We start from the raw sequence: 18,909 nt of genomic DNA on the forward strand, positions 1-18,909 counted from the left end.
TCTACAGAACTGCTTCTACTGGGCTACACTACTTAGTAGCATTGGCACAGCTGATAAATTAATTTAAATCTCAAATAGAAACAGCTTAGCAAATGAAAGATCATGTTTATAGACTTGTGTTCATAATAATTTGCCAGACCTGATCAGATTTCCTGTACAGTCAGTGCAATATTGTCTCTTCAACCATAGCTGATACTAGGTACTACACAGGGGACTGCAAGAAATCTTAATTAATCTGCTTGGGAGACTTTGTGAAGTGAAACCCTGAAGTGAAGAATCAGAGATCTTGAATTCTGAAACATAAGGGTTTCAGTCTCCTCTGAAATCATCCACAAGGCTGGAGTACTAATTACTGGTATTGTGGCCATTTTTAGGAGGCTTCATAGTGAATTTGGTGCATAAAACAGATTGAGGTTTACACTGTTCTGAGGTTTGACTATTGCGTTCAACATTATCACAGCAAAGAATTGTTCTTGACATAAAACTCTGAACAGCTTCCTGTTTCATGCTTAATAAGTTAGGAATCTAGTCCACTAAATAAATGTACTTACTTCCTCCCTAAACCACAAGTTCTCCCTCCCTGGCTGGGCTTGCCATGGTGCTCAGTGAAATACTGAGAGGCTGCACAGTTACAGCTCTGTTAGTTGCTTTGTTTTGCTTTGGCAGGAATGCCAGTCAAAATTTACAGTTTGTAATTCATGGACTAACTGCTTTTATTAATAAGAATGAGTTCTGAGTCTGTTCAGGGACAGATTGTACACTGTGCTTGTTCTGTGAGCTGCCCTGTGATCATTATAGCTGTGGGCAGGGTCATTTACACCAGCTGCACTGGGCAACTGTCTGCTCTGTGAAATGAGCCATTGTTCTGGATCCCATTAGTTTGTTTATTTCTGCTGTGCTCTGGGTGGGCTGGTCTGCTTGGAAGACCTTTCACTGAACATCAGGGATTACTCAGTCAAATTATTCAGAGATAGGAAAGTGCTTTTAATAATGCTTGACATTGCTGCTTGAATCATTGGGCAAGGCTGTTTGGGAATGCACAAAAATTTGGTGAGGCAGGTGATGGTAGGAGCAGTAGTATTTGGTGAAGCCTCACAGGTATATCTAGCTAACCTGGTGGTGGGTACAGGTTCGGCTTAAGCTTGTGTTCCCTGCTTATGAATTTGCTGTCTGGCTCTTACAAGCAGAAGTTTTCCTCTGTGATTGCACTGAGCTTTCTATGGAGCCCACATTTAGGTGAATATATTAACTTGTAGCATCTCTTCCAGTCTTATCCAGTAGTAGTTGTTCATTCTGGTCCTATTAATCCATGTGCCAATCACTGTGGTTGCAAAGATCTGTGGAATGCTTTCCTTTTTGCTTTGTGGAACCTACCTGTGCTGTCCCTGAGGATATTGCTCCTGGTGTCTATTAAGTCAAACACTCTGTCCTTCTGTTTCCTGTGGAGGTTCAATTTAGTCTCTTTTAGTGTTTTATGAGGATGTGCTGAGAATGGTGGTACTGGAGGAACTGAAAGTGTCATGATTGACTTGCAGAGAATTTATCTCCAGCAAGGATTGGAAAGCAGTAATGCATTTTGTAATAGATGCAGCCTGACACATTAAGTCTCTTTTTTTGTTTGTTTCAGGCACTGGAAAGTGATTATGTCAGTGCACACCTTCATTGCTGGATAGACCTTATTTTTGGCCACAAGCAGCATGGCTCAGCTGCAGTGGAGGCAATTAACACCTATCACCCTTACTTCTATGGAGACAAGATGGACAACATTAAAGATCCTCTGATTAAGAGCACTATCCTAGGATTTATCAGCAACTTTGGACAGATACCAAAGCAGGTACCACTTTATCATGAGAGTAAAGAACATAATCTTGATCTTACAGTATTTTGACTGGAAACCAATAACACTAACTTAAATTAGAAACATCTTCTGGTTTAAATCTGCTGAAAGATGAGCTATAGGCTTTTCCAGATTGTGTACTACATCAATATGCACCCCCACTTTCTAACCGTGCTGCTCCTGTTGTATTCCATACAGCTGCAGCATCAGCTCTGTGTTCTGCTCCTTCAGAGAGCATACAAGTAATCACTAGTCTGGGAATGGGTATAGTCAACTAAAGCTCAGCTCCAAGTCTCACCTGTGCTTCTCTTTCTTGTCTGGAATTGCTGGGATTAGCTTTCTGTCTCTCTGAAGGAGGGATGTAGTCTGATGAAAACGTAGTATGTGTACATTTTATTTTGATTAAGAGGTTCATGTATGGTGGTCCTGGAGTCTGTGATTAAAGATTTAAGCAGGTGTTTCTCCTGCATGGTCTTGCAAATAGAGATTTATTTTTCAATGACGTTTCTTTGTTCTAGCTGTTCACGAAACCACATCCATCCAGGAATGCTCAAGGGAAAAGTTCACCAGGAAGAGAGACTGGGCTGTTCCTTCACTCAAGTGGAATTCTTCCTCCTTTTGTGAGCAGTCTGCAAAATCTGAAGCTCTCACCAGTTACCATAAAAGGTGCTGCAAGGGGGTGTGTTCCATTTTCTGAGCTAACAAGTACACAATTCTTGGATAGGATGAATCTGGATTTTCAAGATCACAAAAGTAGCCATTCAGTTTTGTACGAGTTGGTTCAATTAAGATCCCTTCTGCCAACCGTGATCTTTGTATCTTTGTATTTTGACTGGGCACTGAAAACTCCTTCAAACTGCTATTGTTAAGTATGGAACAAATTTTTTATAAGACATCACCCTCTCCACATGGATTTATGTGGTCCACTGGAGAGGAGCTTTTCCACTATTTTGTGTGGAATCTCAATTTCAGAGTGGATTTCTGTCTGTGAGCCTGGCCATAGCCCTGAACCCAGATGTGAGACTTGCCAGCCTCCCCACACAAGCTGTGCAAGGAGAAAAGTTAACATAAGTGCTCTAAACCCAACAGAATTAAGTATTTTCTCTGTCTTGCCAGACTATCCCAAGGGAGCTATTGGGCACATTGTTCATACAGAGAAAGGCATTCTGGCTGTTGAAAAAAATAAAATTTTGATTCCTCCTCTTTGGAGCAAAACATTCTGCTGGGGATTTGAGGACTTCACCTGCTGCTTTGGCAACTATGGATCTGAGAAGGTAAATAAGAAAAACTCTAAGAATTCACGAAATTAATTATATGTTGTGGTCTTTGACTGGTTTGGGCACCCATTTCACAGGCTGTTGGGGACCTGACTTTAGAGGATGCTATACAGGACTTTCTCACAGTCAAGCTTCTGGAGGAATCTCAAGTTGAATATCCAAGATAGTGCAAAATTACTTTACACTGCCCAAAAACATGACATATGCCTCTAAATTATCTCAAGTTTTCCATCCATAGGTCATAAGGACAACACAAGGTCTCCTGGTCACTGATTGGAAATTTCATTGTGCAGAAATTCTGCTGGAATTAAGACAGAACCATCTGTCAATTCCCCTTTGGCTCCAGCATGGCCCAGTGCATTCATTCAAAATAATGAAGTTAACACTCTTACTTCTTTGCTGTTAAAAATAAATGGCCTATATCATCACACTGCTTGTTAGGGCACTTGACAGATGTAGTTTTTTTCCTCTGCCATAAATACACTGATTTTTGGATGTATTTGCGACAATGTTATGCAAAGAATTGTAAGTTAGCTTAGATACCAGAATTGCACAACGTGTAATTCAGCAAGATACTAACTTGGATATTTGCGCAAGTGGCATTCATTATGTTTTTGCAGACATACCCAAAGTCAATGGAAATGAAAAAGCCATGAGATATATTTTAATTTCTGCTCCCTGTCTAATAAAATCAGTGCTTAGCAGTTCATAGTGTTGCTGCAGGCATCAATTACTCAGTTTGTCACTTCAAAACTCGGGGTGATGCTGAGCATAGTGAGTGTGATTACACAGTCATTATGAGTAATAGTTGGGAGTCTGACTTGAATTTGCTCTCGGTCAACAGTGCTGGTGGACATGAGCTTGTAAGAATTTTTAGTCCTTGTTGTAAGTAGGTAAAGGTTTGTTCTGTCTATGGTAGGGGTTTTGTAGCTGTGCCATCCAACTCCACCAGAATCATTGGCACCAGAGTGTTGTCTCAGTTGTGTGGGGGAGAGCTAAAGCAGAACGTACAGGAAGATGATTGTGCTGTAATTGTAGCAGGGTGTAATAGACCTGACACTGCTTTAGGCTGATCTGGGTGCTGCTAACAGAGCACAGAATGGAATTTATACTTTATATTTTGGCTTTTCAATCCAAATAAGGAAGGGTTGCAGGGCCTGGTGGTAACTCTGTTAGCAGTGGCCATCACAACCTGAGACTTCTTTATAATCTACATGGAATGTTTGCCTTCTGTTACAATATGTGGCAGAATGAGCTTTCCTGAAGGTATGTAGGAAGTGTGGCATAAGAGAAATTAGGACTCTGATCTCCTAAGACATAAGATACTGAGCTTTGTTCAGCACTCCTGTTTGGCTCCTGGAAGATGGCAGAGCTGCATGCAGCCACAGCCTGTGCATGTCCATATGTTCATATCTGTGCTCACATAGAGATTGGTTATAATGGGCTTTTCTTTCTTAGATTTAAAATATGGAGGGTCAGTTTTGAAAATTGAACCTGTCATTTGGTAATAGTAAATGCATGGTATCACCAGATGAGAATATGACTTAAAGATACTTTCTTGTACAGAATATGACTACATTTGAGTGCATGGCAGACTGGGGAAGGTGCCTCTGTGCAGTGTGTCCTTCAGCAACTACCATAATCACATCTGGAACAAGCTCAGTTGTATGTGTCTGGGAATTCTCCCTGGTCAAGGACAAAGTGAAATATCTAAACCTGAGACAGGTAAGTACTGTGCCTCTTCTGCTATGGAAACTTAATGAAACCCAGAAGATAAGGTTTTTATCTCTGAGATGATTGTCAAAAGAAGCACCTTTGTTGAATAAGAAAGCAGGAAAAAAGCAGTAATGAGCAGTATCATATGACAGCCTCATATGATCATATCAGTGCAGGAGCTGATAAAATGCCTTATACCAACAGCTCATAGCTATGAGTACCACTTGGTGGATATTTTCACTTTAGTAGCATTGTCAAAGTTCAGCACGATAAAAGGAATAATGAAGATAAGGCATATTCTCCTCTCTTGAAATGCAGCCCTTGGGTTATTTTCAAAACCAAGTATCACCTGGAGATGCTTATAATTCATTCTGGGCTGGTACAGCAATGGACGGGATCTGTAAAACATCATGCAAACTTGGTGGAGATGAAGGCTCAGCCAGGCAAAGCTCTTGATTCTTTTTTCTCAACCTGAATTCAGAACACTCTGTGAGGGAGGAATGCATCCAATAAGAATACTATAGTTTTTGGTCCTCATTATCCAAAGCCTTTTAGTGGTTGTTGATTTAGAGCTCATCTCTAGTCGTCAACCACCTGTATACATGCTATTTCATTTACAAAATTGAGTTCTCATGCAGGATTTGTGTGGTTCAGGTACAGTGAGTTCTCAGCTTTACAAGTAAAACTAGAGTATACCACTATCATATCTAGAAGGTAGCATGGCATCCCTAAAGAAATGAAGAGACTCTTGATGAAAAAACTCTGTTATTTTTATGCAGACAAAAGGATCATTGATCACCAAGGTCTCCAAGTGTCAGAAGCTTCTTCTGTTCATTTTTTATAGAAGGGTATTCAGATGATATTTCAGTACTCTGCATACCTTGAGCCAAAACATATTTCATTTGTCATTAAATGAAGTGAAAACTTCATTGTATTCTGGGATGCCAGAGAAGTATTTAGATCTTCATTTATGAAAAATTCCTGTTGGAAATCATGTTGAAATTAGCAGGGGAAACTGTTTTAGAGCAACCTCGCTTTTGAGGTTTATGATGTTGGATGCTGTAGAAGACAGATATATGAGACAAGATCTGATGACCTTTGAATCCAGCTGGTTATTACTCCAAAGGAGGACATAGAAATGGAAGAACTAGCAGTAGAGAAAAGCATAAGCAATAATTTTCATCAGCATCTAAACTATACCAGTCAGGAGCTCAGTCTGAGTTTCAGGCAACCAAAGAGGCTGTCTTTTATCTGCATTATTATGTCTCTTAAAAAATCTAAAATCAGCTTTGCTGATGTGTTTCAGTGTGATTAATTTGGTATTACCCAAAATCCACAAAGTGGTATGAGATCATGCAATGACAAATTCTATATTTTTTCCTTTACTTTGCTAGCGGAGGCTTTTTTTTCTTTTAATGACTGTCTGGACTAGATGTAAACTTGAACTATGGTTCTAAATGTCTTCCAGTGAATTACTTTCTGCTTTCATGTAATTCACTGTTTCATGGTGGCTGTTTTTTCTGCTGAACAAAAAATTTCCTGAGAGAGTGAGCTTTGCTTAAGAACAACTTATGTGCTATAAAGTGGATGCTATTCACTTACCAGCTGTCTCATGGGACTCACACATTCTGGTTTGGAATGTAGTAAAGTACAGAAACTATATTTTTGCAGAAAAAGTAGCTTTTGCCTCTCTAGCGGGATCTGCTTCCACAGTTTTGTGGAACACTGAACATTGAGCCTAATTGCCTCAGTATTGATCCATGCAATTTACCAGCAGAGGGATCTGTGTGATCCAGTCTCCAGAATTTCTAGGCCAAATGAAACCCTTGAGTAAGGTGGGCTCCCTGCCTCACAGACCTCTCAGGAAGGTGTGGAGCATATCTGTAAAGTGTAAGTGACTTGTCAACCAGTTAAGTTGAATGGTCAAACTTGGTTTAAGTTTTAATGGACTAAACATTCCTACAGTGAACCTGGCCTTCTTTTTTGTCTTTTGATATTTGTTAAAATACCTTGGAGATAGGCCTCAAGATCTTTATGCAAATATGCTGCAGGATATTTCCCATTAAGGAAAAAATCTGTCAGTCTTTGCAGAATGATAATGAAAATATGTAGGGAGCCAAAAGCATGAGACCTTTTTTTCATGAATGTGCATTGACACTGCTGGGTTGAAGCTGATACTGTAATTGTGTGCAAGCCTATCCTCTCTTCCATACTCAGCTTGTATTTAAAGTGTTTCACTGCCAAGTAGGATCTTCATGGGTTAAAACAAAAGAGAAAAAAAATTTTAGTGAAACTTGTGCAGGAGCTTAGCTTGGCTTGTTTTGGCAGCTTGGATGCTTTCACACTGGATCTGTTTTCTTTTATGCTTTGGAGAAAGGAGAGGAAATTTTGAATCCTTGAACTTGCCTTGTTCCAGTCTTTTTGCAGCAATCTTGTGCAGTTTTCAAGTAGGGGCCTTTGATTATGCCCAGTCGTTTGTAAAAACAGTTTTCTACAGCCAGTCCAAAGCTATCACTGAACCTTCTTTTCCATGCTTAGGTGACAGTGTTTCTGACTTCTGAAAACCACAGTTGGAGACCTAGTTTTGTGCCAGTATTTATAGCTGACAGTGCTTGTGAATGGAATAAGTCCCAAGCTGAAAGTCATCCCTTGCAGTTGTGGGTCACCTTCAGTAATGCAGAGCCTGCTGCAGCTCAGCTTCTCCACCAGGGGATTCACGTCTGGCTGCTGTTGTCCTGGTGACCTTGGCAAGTGGCAGCACATGTTAGCCAGCAAAAGTTCAGTCTCACAGTCACATGCTGGAAAAGAGGATGAGGTGTGCCCACAAAAGCCTTCTGCTACATGTGGCTCCCCTGCTTCAAGCTCAGCTGAGACAGAACCTAGAAATATGCTGATGATGTCATGGAAACAAAGCCAGCAAGCAATATAAATTTCCTTTGAAAACCAAAAAGTGAAACTGCTGGGTAAGGCAGCTAAAAGATGAGCCCTGAAAGGCTTTCTAGGAAAGCTGTGAAGGACTTTTTCTCTGTTGCCCTACAGGTGTTACTGTCATTTACTGTGGTTATGCAGCAGAAGTGTCACTTCTGTCACTTGAGAACACTGCATAAAAAAAATTGTTAGCAGCATACTTCAATCCATGCCTTCTATCTGTGCTGTTAAATTGCCTAAAGCATGTTTCTTTTAAAATAAACTGTTCAAATAAGGGTAAGTTTAACTGGGCACTCCTTATGTCTCTGAACCTATAAAACAACAGCAACAACAAAAGAATATTGTGTAATGATGAAAGAGAAAGGATTTTCTATGTGGCTTTAAAGGAAGAATTCTCCATAAATCCTGTTTCTCTTCTTAACCAATATTAGAAATGTATTAGTACTTGTTCAGCTACTCAGAAAGATAAGATTGAGAAGGCTAGTGAAATACATCTTGATAAATTGTATTTCAATAAGTTTTTTAAATATTGAGAAATTTCCAAGCATAACCTTTAGTTAAAACTGCATGGACTGAAGTGATTTTTTTTTTTTCTTTCTGAGCACAAAGCACTGTCTTAGAGTCTGAAGATCAGGTCAAGGGCCCTGAATCACTATGTAATTTGGGCAAGTCATATAATCTCTTGGACCTTCAGCTTTCCTTAACTATGAGGACAAGGATGCTTCTCTGTAATATCCTTTGGTATTTCCCCCTCATTCCCTGTTCAGTTCTCCAAAGAATGACTAGGTTGCTTGTTTGTAATAAGCAAATGAGGTAGGACCGTGGTTCCCTAATAAATCACCCACCACCTGCTGTGGTTTATTGGTTGGTTTTTCCCCACCAGGCTTTGTATGGACACACTCAGGCAGTGACCTGCCTTGCTGCCTCTGTAACTTACAGCATCTTTGTGAGTGGATCTGAAGACAGAACCTGCATCATCTGGGACCTGAACCAGCTGACGTTCATAAACCAGCTTCCTGCCCACGAGGAAAGCCTCAGCTCTGTTGCCATCAACAATTCAACAGTAAGATCTTCATTTATCATCTTTCTTCTGATGCAGCCATGAACATTTCATGATAATGTAATGGGTGCTTTTCCCAACATAAAAACATCCTGAGAGTCTGATACATTGATTTTTTTTTCTTTCTGCAGAGATTGCTAATAGTGTTTTTAATGATGAGAGGCGAGCACTAAAAGCAACATCTTAGACTGAGTAGCTAAGTAGAAGCATCTGTGGATAGATAGATAGCAGGATTAAACAACTTTTAGTTTATGGAGCATGAAGTATTACCCTAGTACCTCCTGGGTTTGGCTCACCTATAACCTTGTTGCCCCTGTTTCATTAATTTCTCCTGACATCCATGCAGCAGAGCCACATCTGAGCTGCACATTCATGCAGCTGAGACAAGTTAGACTCAAGTCTGCCAGCTCAGCTGACAACTGTCTTACACCTTTGCAGCGATAATGTTGGCTTTTTCCTTTCCTTTCTAGTCCCAGGTGCTTAGAGGGCTCCTGAGAGCAGTGGGTATAAATCTGTTGAGGTTTGTGCCTGGCCAGATTTGCATGCATGTTGATAGGAAAATATTCTGTATTGGATTGTACTGTAAACGCTCTGGATGAGATTTTTTTCTCCCAGCATTTTACCTCCCAAAAATGTTCCTTTCATATTTGTTTTTTCTCTGTCTGCTAATATACTAGGACAGGGTTTCAGCTGCTCAGACAATTCAAGGTTGAATCTAGTCCTGGATATTGTACAAAAGCAAAATTGAGTTCATAGCAGTAAGAAACCAGGCAGATATTCTCTACTTAGTCTGTGCCAAAACAGTCATCTCATATCAGGGCTTTATTAACCATGCAGTCTGATGGCTAGCAATTTAGGGTGGGAATTCAGTTGTCTGTTCAGTGCCAGCTCAGCCCACAGTCCTAGCAGTCCTGGTTAGTGTAAAGTGGCCTATGGCCTCAGCAGGCCAGTTCAGAGTATCTTGGTGGTCCTTATGAAGTGAGCTGAAGCAGTGCCAAGCATTCAGGAATGAGGGGGTGGGCTGGCACAGGGCTGCTTGAGATCCCAAGGGGACAGAGTTCTCTCCGTTCTGTACCAGCCAGTACAGCAGCCTTTTCAGTCAGTATCTGCTCTCCTGGAGCTGTCCAAAAATGAGACAGTCTGTGCCAGGATCGTCTGGTAACTGATCCAAATTATTCCACTTTATTGGAGAGCAAATGGTTAAGGTGTTTGAATCACAGTATATCAAAAATTCATTTAATAGAGCAAAAGCCTCTAGAAAAGTATGACTGAAGCTTCAAGGAAAAATAATAGAAGGTCCATATCTTGGATGAAAAAATTCTTTTTGATGTTAGCAAAACAGGACACTTAATTCTGAAAGGTAATTTTTGTTTAATTCTTCTCTATATATTTATGTAAAGCTACATGAAAATAGACACAAAATGTTTCTTTCCATTGTGCTACAGTATTTTGAATGACACAAAATTACATGATTGGTAGCAAGGGTTTTTTCCTGAAAAATTCAGAATGGGTTCAAAGCAAAGTTTCGAAGGGAAAAAAAATTGGTGGAATAAGAACCCTACACAGCTCTTGCTGCTTGAGCATCTAGAAGTTTCATCTATAGACCCAAACCTCATGGTATTTGTGTAGCGTAGACACAAAATAAGAACCCAAAAAGTTCATAAACTAAGGAGGATTGTAAAAGCTTGCTGTAACTAATTATTTCAGTTAGTTTTAAATCCCTGATCCAGACCTGAAATGCACTGTAGATCATTGCCAAATGCCTGGACATCATGTACTGTCATGCAGATATGATAGCTGAAATTTAATCTCTTAAATTATTGGCAGCTCTGTTTTGAACATGCTATCATTTTTTTATCTCCAGAATTCAGCCCAGCAGGGTGAAGAGCCCTGGCCCCAAATGAGGCAGGGGTGAAGTGAGGTGTTAGTTGACTTAAACCAGATGCATGCTGCTAATTTAAGGGCACACTGTCCTTTCTCAGAACCAGATGACTTTGCTGACGAGGTTCTATTTAGCTGATTCTTAGTATGGATCAAGAAAAGTTATTTACAATTTCAATTAATGACTTGATCAAAAAGCACTTTTGATTTGATAGTTTACAATTGCAGCACTGGCTCTTGGCTCTGTGTGTTTCCCTAAGGACTTACCTGTGTATTTCCTCCTTACAAGCAGTCTCTGGTAAGGCTGCACCTGCATGGAATGGAGGGGAGAGGGGCCGTGCCAAGGATGTTTTCTGCATCACAAGTGCAGGTCACTGGATGCAGAGCTGGTCATTGGTCAAATGCAGAACACGGTGTAGAAATGCGATGACAGTGAGCTCCCTGTGAGGGGCAGAGGAGGATTGTGAAATCACCAAAGGCTTCGTAGTTAAGCAGGTGAACATCACGTCCTTGTTTCAGAGAATGCTTGTTTGTAAAACTTACAAGAGCAGTAGTCCTGGCCCAGAACCTGTGCCAGGCGCTGCTTGTGCATAGCCCCTGTCCCTGACACTAGTTAGGTCAGTCTGTCAGTCTGCTTTTTTTACTAAAAACCTGGCCTTTATGGAGAACAGAAAGGGAACATTTCATGAAATATTTTAATTTAAAAATGTGGGAAAAAACCCACCCTCGTTTCTGCATTATCTTGCTAAATCGGTTTTTTCAGGTTTACGTGATGCAAAAATATACGAATTTTTCATGAAAAAAAAAAGTAATTTTTACTTTGTCTAGTTTATATCATCTGCCCAGAAGAAAAACAGTGGTCAGAATTTAAAAGAGAGCAATTTAGCAATTTCTAATCAGCATTTAAAACTTATGAGGAGGATGAGTGTCTTGCCCCTTGCTCTGTTACAGGGGGACATTATGTCTTGTGCGGGGTCTCACCTGTACCTGTGGACAGTCAATGGCCACCTGCTTGCCAGCATCAGCACTGCCTGCCACCCCACGGGCCACATCCTTTGCTGCTGCTTTGCTGAAGTGATGGACTGGGACACACGCAGCATCATCATCACAGGAAGCACAGATGGAGTGGTGAGGGTAGGTGGATGTGGGAGAGAAAAAGGAACCTGATTCATTGTAGACTGGAAGTAGAGTTTCTTTTGTTCTAAATGGAGGGACGGAGCTGCTAAAAGCCCATGGTACTTTCTTCACCGTGCAGCAGAGGGCATAAAATGAAAATCAGAGTAAAATATTTGCTTCCTATCAACTTTTATCATCCTGACAAGAGGTCTTCTCGCCATTCAGGGAGAATTTTGAAAATGTGCTGTCTATTCTGGGGTGATTCTGAAAGGAAAAATTCTATACTCCTCAGAAACATATTTGAATATGGTTTCTGAGAGTTCACAGCTCAGTATATTAAGTCCTACTTTCTCATGAGTAGGAATTCACTGCTGATTCTGCCCTCCAGTATGGTAGGTGAACTTTCTGGGTTCCTGGGATTTTCAGTAGCGTGTCAGCCTTGCAACCCCATACATTCCTCCAGTGTGACACCCTGCAGCACAGTGACAGAGAAGGAGACAATTGCAAAATCTTGTTCTGATGTTAGAAGTCCCATTCCCACCCCTGGCTGGGAAGCAGGAGCTGATTGATATGATTCTCTCATTGTTATGATCCATGCTTTTTCCATTTTTGTCCCCTCACTGGCACAGCTGTGGAAGACCAAATACAGCAATACCCCGGAGCAAGGTGCCGGGCTGGGAGCGCAGAGCAACGCGACGGAAGAGCCGGGCGGCACAGGTATGTCTGCAGGGTGGGCTGTGTACTGCACTGTGACCCCCACTGTGCTGCAAGCCTTGTCTGCTTGTGAGGAATGAGGGGGGCTGTGAGCACAGCGGTGTGAACAGGAGATGGGGTGGGCAACTGAGGCAGTCTTACTGTGACCAGCAACAGCGGTGGGTGGCAACTGCCTCACCTTGGAGACAGAGAGCACACTTGAGCCAGCATCTCATGGACACACCTGGATGAAGCTGAAGGCTTTTTCACAGCTCTCCCATGGGTTCTGTGAACCTCAGGAGGCCACCTTTCTGATATGAAACCAATGGCTGGAAATAGTCCTGGCTCCTGAAAGTCCACTGCCTTGGCATCTCTGCTGATGGCCTGTACTAAAGTATCCTGGCATCATGTCAGACTGGGCAGTGCCAGATCCTGCTCTGGGATGGAACAGGGAAGTTTGTTGTCTTTGCCATCTTAAAAGAAGTCAGAGGTCCTTCAAACTGTTGGGAGGCCAGCAGCAGGCCCTAGTTCTCAGTGCTGTTTATTCAAGGCTGTGTGCAGCTGAAGCTGATACCATGGAGTTCTTGCAGAGCTGAGGTTAATAAGATCGTGGGACTATGGTGCTGACTGGTACTAAAAACAAGTCAAGCTTGCTTCTCTGTTCTAACAAATACAGGAGCTGAAACCTGTCAGAAAGCTTTAAAGGCATATCCTAAATAGAACAGCTTTCTTCTTTTCCCGATGCTTTTTCTAAGAGAAAGGAATTGTGGTGTTATTATGTATAATTTACTCCACTTATTTGCTGTGGTCCTCATTACAAACATTCTCTATTACTTCAATTTTAGGCACGCAATTTGCATAAATATAGAGCTATAGATGTAACATCTGAAAAAAAAAAAAGATATTATACAGTAATTGGGCATTACCACAGAGATCTTCAGAAGTGCTGTTCATGGAACTTGGCATCAACATTACTTTGATTGCTATATGAAAATATTTCCAATATGCCTCTGTATGTTTAATGGCCTAACCAGATGCTTATCAAACCTTGGTCATGCCTCAGAGTAGCCAGAGCCAGATGCTTCTAGGAAAGGTGTAAGAACACCTGAGATGCCCATGTGAGATAGTCCAGCTGTGGTAACTTCATATTTGTTTTTGTTCTCATCTCTAATTGAAGATGACTTTGTCAATAAGTCAAAGCAAAAGACTTGACATTCGTTCCAAAATCCCTGTGGTGTTCTGTAGTCATTTTGTGGATTCTCTTTACCTATTGAAAAGTCTCCTTTGATTTAATAATTTCTGAAGTTCTTGTTTTTAACTTCCCATGGCAGGTGTTTGCAGGCATAATTGCATATGCATTTTTTTTTAACAGACTGATATTTTAGCTATTTGTAAAATTTATATCTTAGGCAGTTTTCTAAATGACAATTTAAAAGTCATCCTTAGGAGTACAGCAGAACATTATTGTTTGTGTTTCTTTTCAAGAGGACCATAAAAAATTTGTGCCCATCTCAGGGATTGGTGATGTGTAGAGACAACACCTGTTTGCACATGAACATAAGGCTCTATGTTTTCAAATAGATATGGGAAGAGCATTCTTTAATAAAGAGTTGAGAGGTGTAATCAAAGCAGGGTCATACTCCCTTAACCTACTCAGATGACTTCAGAATTATTTTAAATGACCAAATATTCCCACATCTCATTCTGTGCATTAAAGAAAATAAAATTAATACGAAACACAGTCATTAAAAAGACCAGAGTAACTGTGATTGAGTTATGTTGTTAGGTGTGCATGTCTATGTATGTGTGTGTATGTGAAATGTCCACAGCATTTAATTATTGGTTCTGTTATGAGCAGATTTAGGTAAGTTGATAATACCAGGGCTTTATGTAATTTCTTTTTACTAGGCAATTATGGGCTGTATTATATCCTGGCAGCAAAGTATTGTGGGGCATCTTATTAAGCACAGAGCCAGTGAAAACTGATGAACAATTTTGCTGAACTAGGCATGCAATTTAGAAAGCAATAATACACAAATCCAATTTAGCACACAATTGATACAGCCGCACGTCAGCACATGTAACTATCATAGCCACAAATTAAATTGGGATGGGCCTATTTTGCAACAGCACAGGCCAAGATTAAATATATTTGTTCTCAACTTAACAACTTGCTGACCGTAAATAATAACAATCCCATCCATGCTGCCCCCTAGACACTTTCTAAATATTTATTTTTAAACCACACAACAGGTAACAAGCGTGGAAAACATCTTGTTCTCTGTCGGGAACTGAATCCCAGCGTTGCCCTGACTGGCAAGGCGAGCAGGACGAGCCCGGCGGTGACGGCGCTGGCCGTGTCCAGGTGGGACTGCCTGGGAGGGGGGCCTGGAACTGGGCTGGGCTCCTGCTGTTCCTGTTTGGGGGTTTGGAGAGCTCAGTCAGATCTCTTGTAGCCAAAAGCGGCCCCTCAAGGAGCTGGCCTGGCTAGGTGCATTAATGAAGGAAATTGGGGGAGTCACTGGACAGGTAGGAGACAAGCCAAACACTGGACAGGTAGGAGACAAGCCAGATAGCACATTTTGGCCAGAATTGTTGTAGAACTCAGTGGCTGCTACATCATCTCTGCAACACAGAAATAACTCCTATCCTAGGAGTTGCTGGAGACACTACCTCCTTAAAATCTGAGCAGGAAGTTTTTGGCCAAGGGACAGCTTTGTTGATGAACTCCTCTCAGTTTGCAGAGCCAGCAGTATTTTAGTTTACTCAAGCCCCTCCCACTGTCATCTGGCTGTAATATTTGTTGTTATCTCCTACTCCAGGATGTTACAATGTACTGTAAAACAGTTACTGTCTCTTTCTCCGAAAGTGTTGGGATTTTGACAGTTGATAAAATGTTCCTGCATTCTGCATGCTCAGCTTTAGCACAGTTAGGATGATGTTGATGTGCATTGAAAGGGGCAGCATTTGGGGTGAGAGTTAGTTTCATTAGTGTCGGTGGCACTGCAGGCAGCAGAGATTTCATTGGCTGAAGCCAGGACATCGTGCTAACAAGTCTGAATTCTGAGTCTGGACAGCAGATTATTTAACATCCGTAGAATCTCAGAAAACAGTAAGGGCTTCTGGTCTGGTTAAGTTGTCCACAACTCACCCACTGAACTCCAGGAAATTTTGGACCCAATTCTAAGCTCAATCTTTGAAGTATCAAACTCTGAATATTCTGTAACATGAGTCTTCAATTTTAACTTTAAAAATAATGTACAGTTTTAACTTTAAAGATAATGTACACCCCTGAATCTTGCATCCTCCTAATTGCTGCACATTCAGAAAAGGCCTTGATCCTATTTGTGTCTTCTTCTTAAACATGGTTTTCTTTGTATATTTCTTTCTTTCTCAAGAAATTCCTCCAAGCTCCTAGTTGGTGATGACTGGGGAAGGCTCTGCTGCTGGTCTGTGGATGGGTAGGAAGAAACAGCCAAGTTTTCTTGGTTTTTTCAACCTTTTGGATGGAGAGAAAATTTACCCTTCAGAGCATGAGAGAATCAGAGAAACTGGAAGCCTCTGGATGGAGACTGAATCTTAAAGGAGTTGTTGGACTGACCCTGCAGTCAAGCGTAATTTAAATTACACACTGGACCCCAAAGTTGTGAGAGAAACTGACAGATATGCACATAGACAATGAGATTTTTGTAGTATTTGTCTTGGGAAAACTTTTGTATTTAAAATGTTATTTTAGATACTGAATTTGACATAATACACTGTATTTCACAAATACTATTTAGCAAATAAAACTGCTTTGATTATGCCAAAGAGCAGCTTGGCTTAATAATATATTGTATTTTTAATATCATGAGATAAAAAATACTCAGGCTTCAAACAGGTGAGTATGTTGCAGTATTTTTTTTCTTCACTGACATGCAAGAATATTAATATCTCCATTCTTACTTTTCCCTCCTCCCTGAATCTGCATAAAAATATATGAGTGCCTTTTGAAAAGCTATTTTGTTTGCAAAGTGAAGTTTGGAATTCCCAGCCTGATGCTGGTGCCTTTATCCAGCCCCACTGTGGACGTGTTATGGTGCAATGTTTCCTACCTCTGACTTTTTTTAATAGTAAGGCAGGCAAAATGAATGGAATAGGTGAGGAGTAAGATCTGATATGGCTGGTCAACATATTCATTCTTTTTCCTTCTTTTCTGTCTTCTTTCTAACCTTGTCCTTATACTCTGTGGAAGTTAAGTGTATTAGACATACTTCAGGATTTGCCTCCACAATCTCCCTTTATGGTAAAAGTGAGCATTTGTAGTAAATGAAGGCTGAGACTATAGTGTAATAAATTCAAGTGCCATTTGTGTCCCTAGTGGGGATGGAAAAACTGTGAAAAATCAGCCTCTTTAACATTTTAGCATAATTGAAATGAGCTAAATTGATAACTCCCTCTACCTCCTGCTCCTCCTTGACCTGGTGAAGAGATTGAATATCTTACCTCACACACAGAAGGGCTGAGCAGCCACACAGGCAGAGCAGTGTCCTGAACACACAGACTGGGTCAGAGATATGCCAGGAAGAACATAAAGGACATTATGGGTGTGAAGGCTCTTTTGTTCATACCACCAAACACATCCTTGAGTAGACAGTTCCCTGATTTCCAGTGCATTGGGACTGGATAGCACTGCAGGAGTGAAGCCCCATGTGTGCTGCACATGAGGAACTGCTGTATGCCAAAATGTTGGTGCTAGGGACTTGCTGGCATCATTAGGAAAAGTCTGGACTAGAACACAGGTTTTTACCAGTCTGCTTTTAATTACATGATCAACTTTCTTCTTCCTATGGGACACTGCTTAGCTAATGACTCTTCTTTTGAATTGTGTTGCTGAATGAGCAAATCTTCCTGTGGCAAACAGCCTCCTTCCCTACAGAGTGCTGAGACATGTCCCCACCACATCCTCCCCAAGGTTCGGCCTGATCTCCATAGTGAGGTAATTGCCTGTGGAAAATGCAGTAATTAGATGTAAGCTCATGATGCAGGCATACAAGGAAGTCTGCATTATGACTACACAGATGACCTGCCTGGTCTTCCTTTCTGACCTCCAAGTGCATGACTTGATGAGTCAAATACTAATCTTTCTGTGCTCAGGAAAACATACACTGAAAACAGGCCAAGACACACCAATATTCCAATCAAAATATGGAGCAAAGGTGAACTGTACCTATCTTTATTTTTCCTGAGGACTGGGGAAAGGTCAATTGTCAACAAAAGTATACTTCTTCTTTCCTCTTTCTTCTGCACATTCCTTAGAAATAAGCTGTGATTTGGATACGTGCACAGCAAGACTTGGACTTCTGTCAACTGCAAATGCAGATTTTCTGAACCATGGCAAAGGTGATTAAGACCTGTGAAAGAAGGTCGCTATTTGTTTTCATTTACTTGGTAAGCATCTTGTATGGTGTTCAAATTGACTCTTCCTTCAGCCTTTTCATGCAGCCTATCTTTGCCAAAAGCAGATGCTCCCTGTTCTAGAGCTGGCAGTGGCACTCACTGTGCAGCCTGGGCAGCTGCACTAATGGCTCCAACAATCTAGACATCAACCTGGCTTTGTTTGGTATAAGAAGTGGCCAGAACCAGACAGCTTTCAGCATTACAGTGGCATATTAGTGACCATAATATTTGCTGTAATTAGTACTGAGAAAATGATGGGGACAGTGATGCCCTTTTCATGGGGACAGTGGTGCCTCTGTTCAGCAATCACTTGATGTGTTTCATATTCAGGTGCTACAACTCTATGCATGTGGAGGCTGTTGGTGTAGTGCAGTCATGAGGCAACTGCAGCATGGGAACTTCCCTTGTTTCAGGTCAGAAATTGTCTCATTGTTCAGTTTGGACACAAGGCTCTCAGGACTTTTTTTCTCCCTTGCACATGTGTTCTCTGGCCAAGAGGGACAGCAAAAACTTCTATTGCCGTACCTACTCCAGTCTTGGTGGGTTGCTCTTCTCTCTGATATGAGGAGCACATGAAGTAAGCCACAGCAGTGAAGAGTGAGAGTGCTCTTTGGCCTCTCCAGTGCTCAGTCCATTCTCTACCATCTCCTGGCTGTGGCATCTCCAGTGGAGAAGTGGTGGTAAGTTAAATCTCCTTAGATAATGTCCATGTCTTTATACTTCTTCTTTTACTGACACTGCTGGACTGACCAAAATCAAATGCAGTCAAGGTGCAGTCATTTAAGTTCCCATCTTTAACTGACACAATTGCAGAGTACCAGGTCTAGTCAGCAAGCAAAAAGGCATATCTTTGTATGACAGTGGGACAGTGGATGTTGTAAACAAGGAATTCCAGTAGTTATGGCAATAACCAGAGCTGCTGCCAGACCATGAGATTATTTGGTTGGGAAGGTGAAATCCTG

General features: G+C 41.2%; 1 protein-coding gene across 1 annotated transcript in view; it reads left to right on the plus strand.

Annotated features, from left to right (window-relative positions):
- The window catches only part of WDFY4 (WDFY family member 4), a 117,307-nt gene extending 101,018 nt beyond the window's left edge, over positions 1 to 16,289 (plus strand). The window contains exons 54-62 of the mRNA XM_083866338.1: positions 1,628 to 1,834; positions 2,356 to 2,503; positions 2,954 to 3,111; positions 4,681 to 4,839; positions 8,642 to 8,821; positions 11,651 to 11,833; positions 12,445 to 12,532; positions 14,762 to 14,873; positions 15,907 to 16,289. Coding sequence (XP_083722464.1) covers positions 1,628 to 1,834; positions 2,356 to 2,503; positions 2,954 to 3,111; positions 4,681 to 4,839; positions 8,642 to 8,821; positions 11,651 to 11,833; positions 12,445 to 12,532; positions 14,762 to 14,873; positions 15,907 to 15,973 — 1,302 coding nt within the window. The 3' untranslated portion in view covers positions 15,974 to 16,289. The remainder of the gene's footprint in view (positions 1 to 1,627; positions 1,835 to 2,355; positions 2,504 to 2,953; positions 3,112 to 4,680; positions 4,840 to 8,641; positions 8,822 to 11,650; positions 11,834 to 12,444; positions 12,533 to 14,761; positions 14,874 to 15,906) is intronic.
- Positions 16,290 to 18,909: the final 2,620 nt, after the last annotated feature.

This window comes from Zosterops lateralis (genome assembly GCF_965231275.1).
Source record: "Zosterops lateralis genome assembly, chromosome: 8".
In the NCBI taxonomy this organism is placed as follows: Eukaryota; Metazoa; Chordata; class Aves; order Passeriformes; family Zosteropidae; genus Zosterops; species Zosterops lateralis.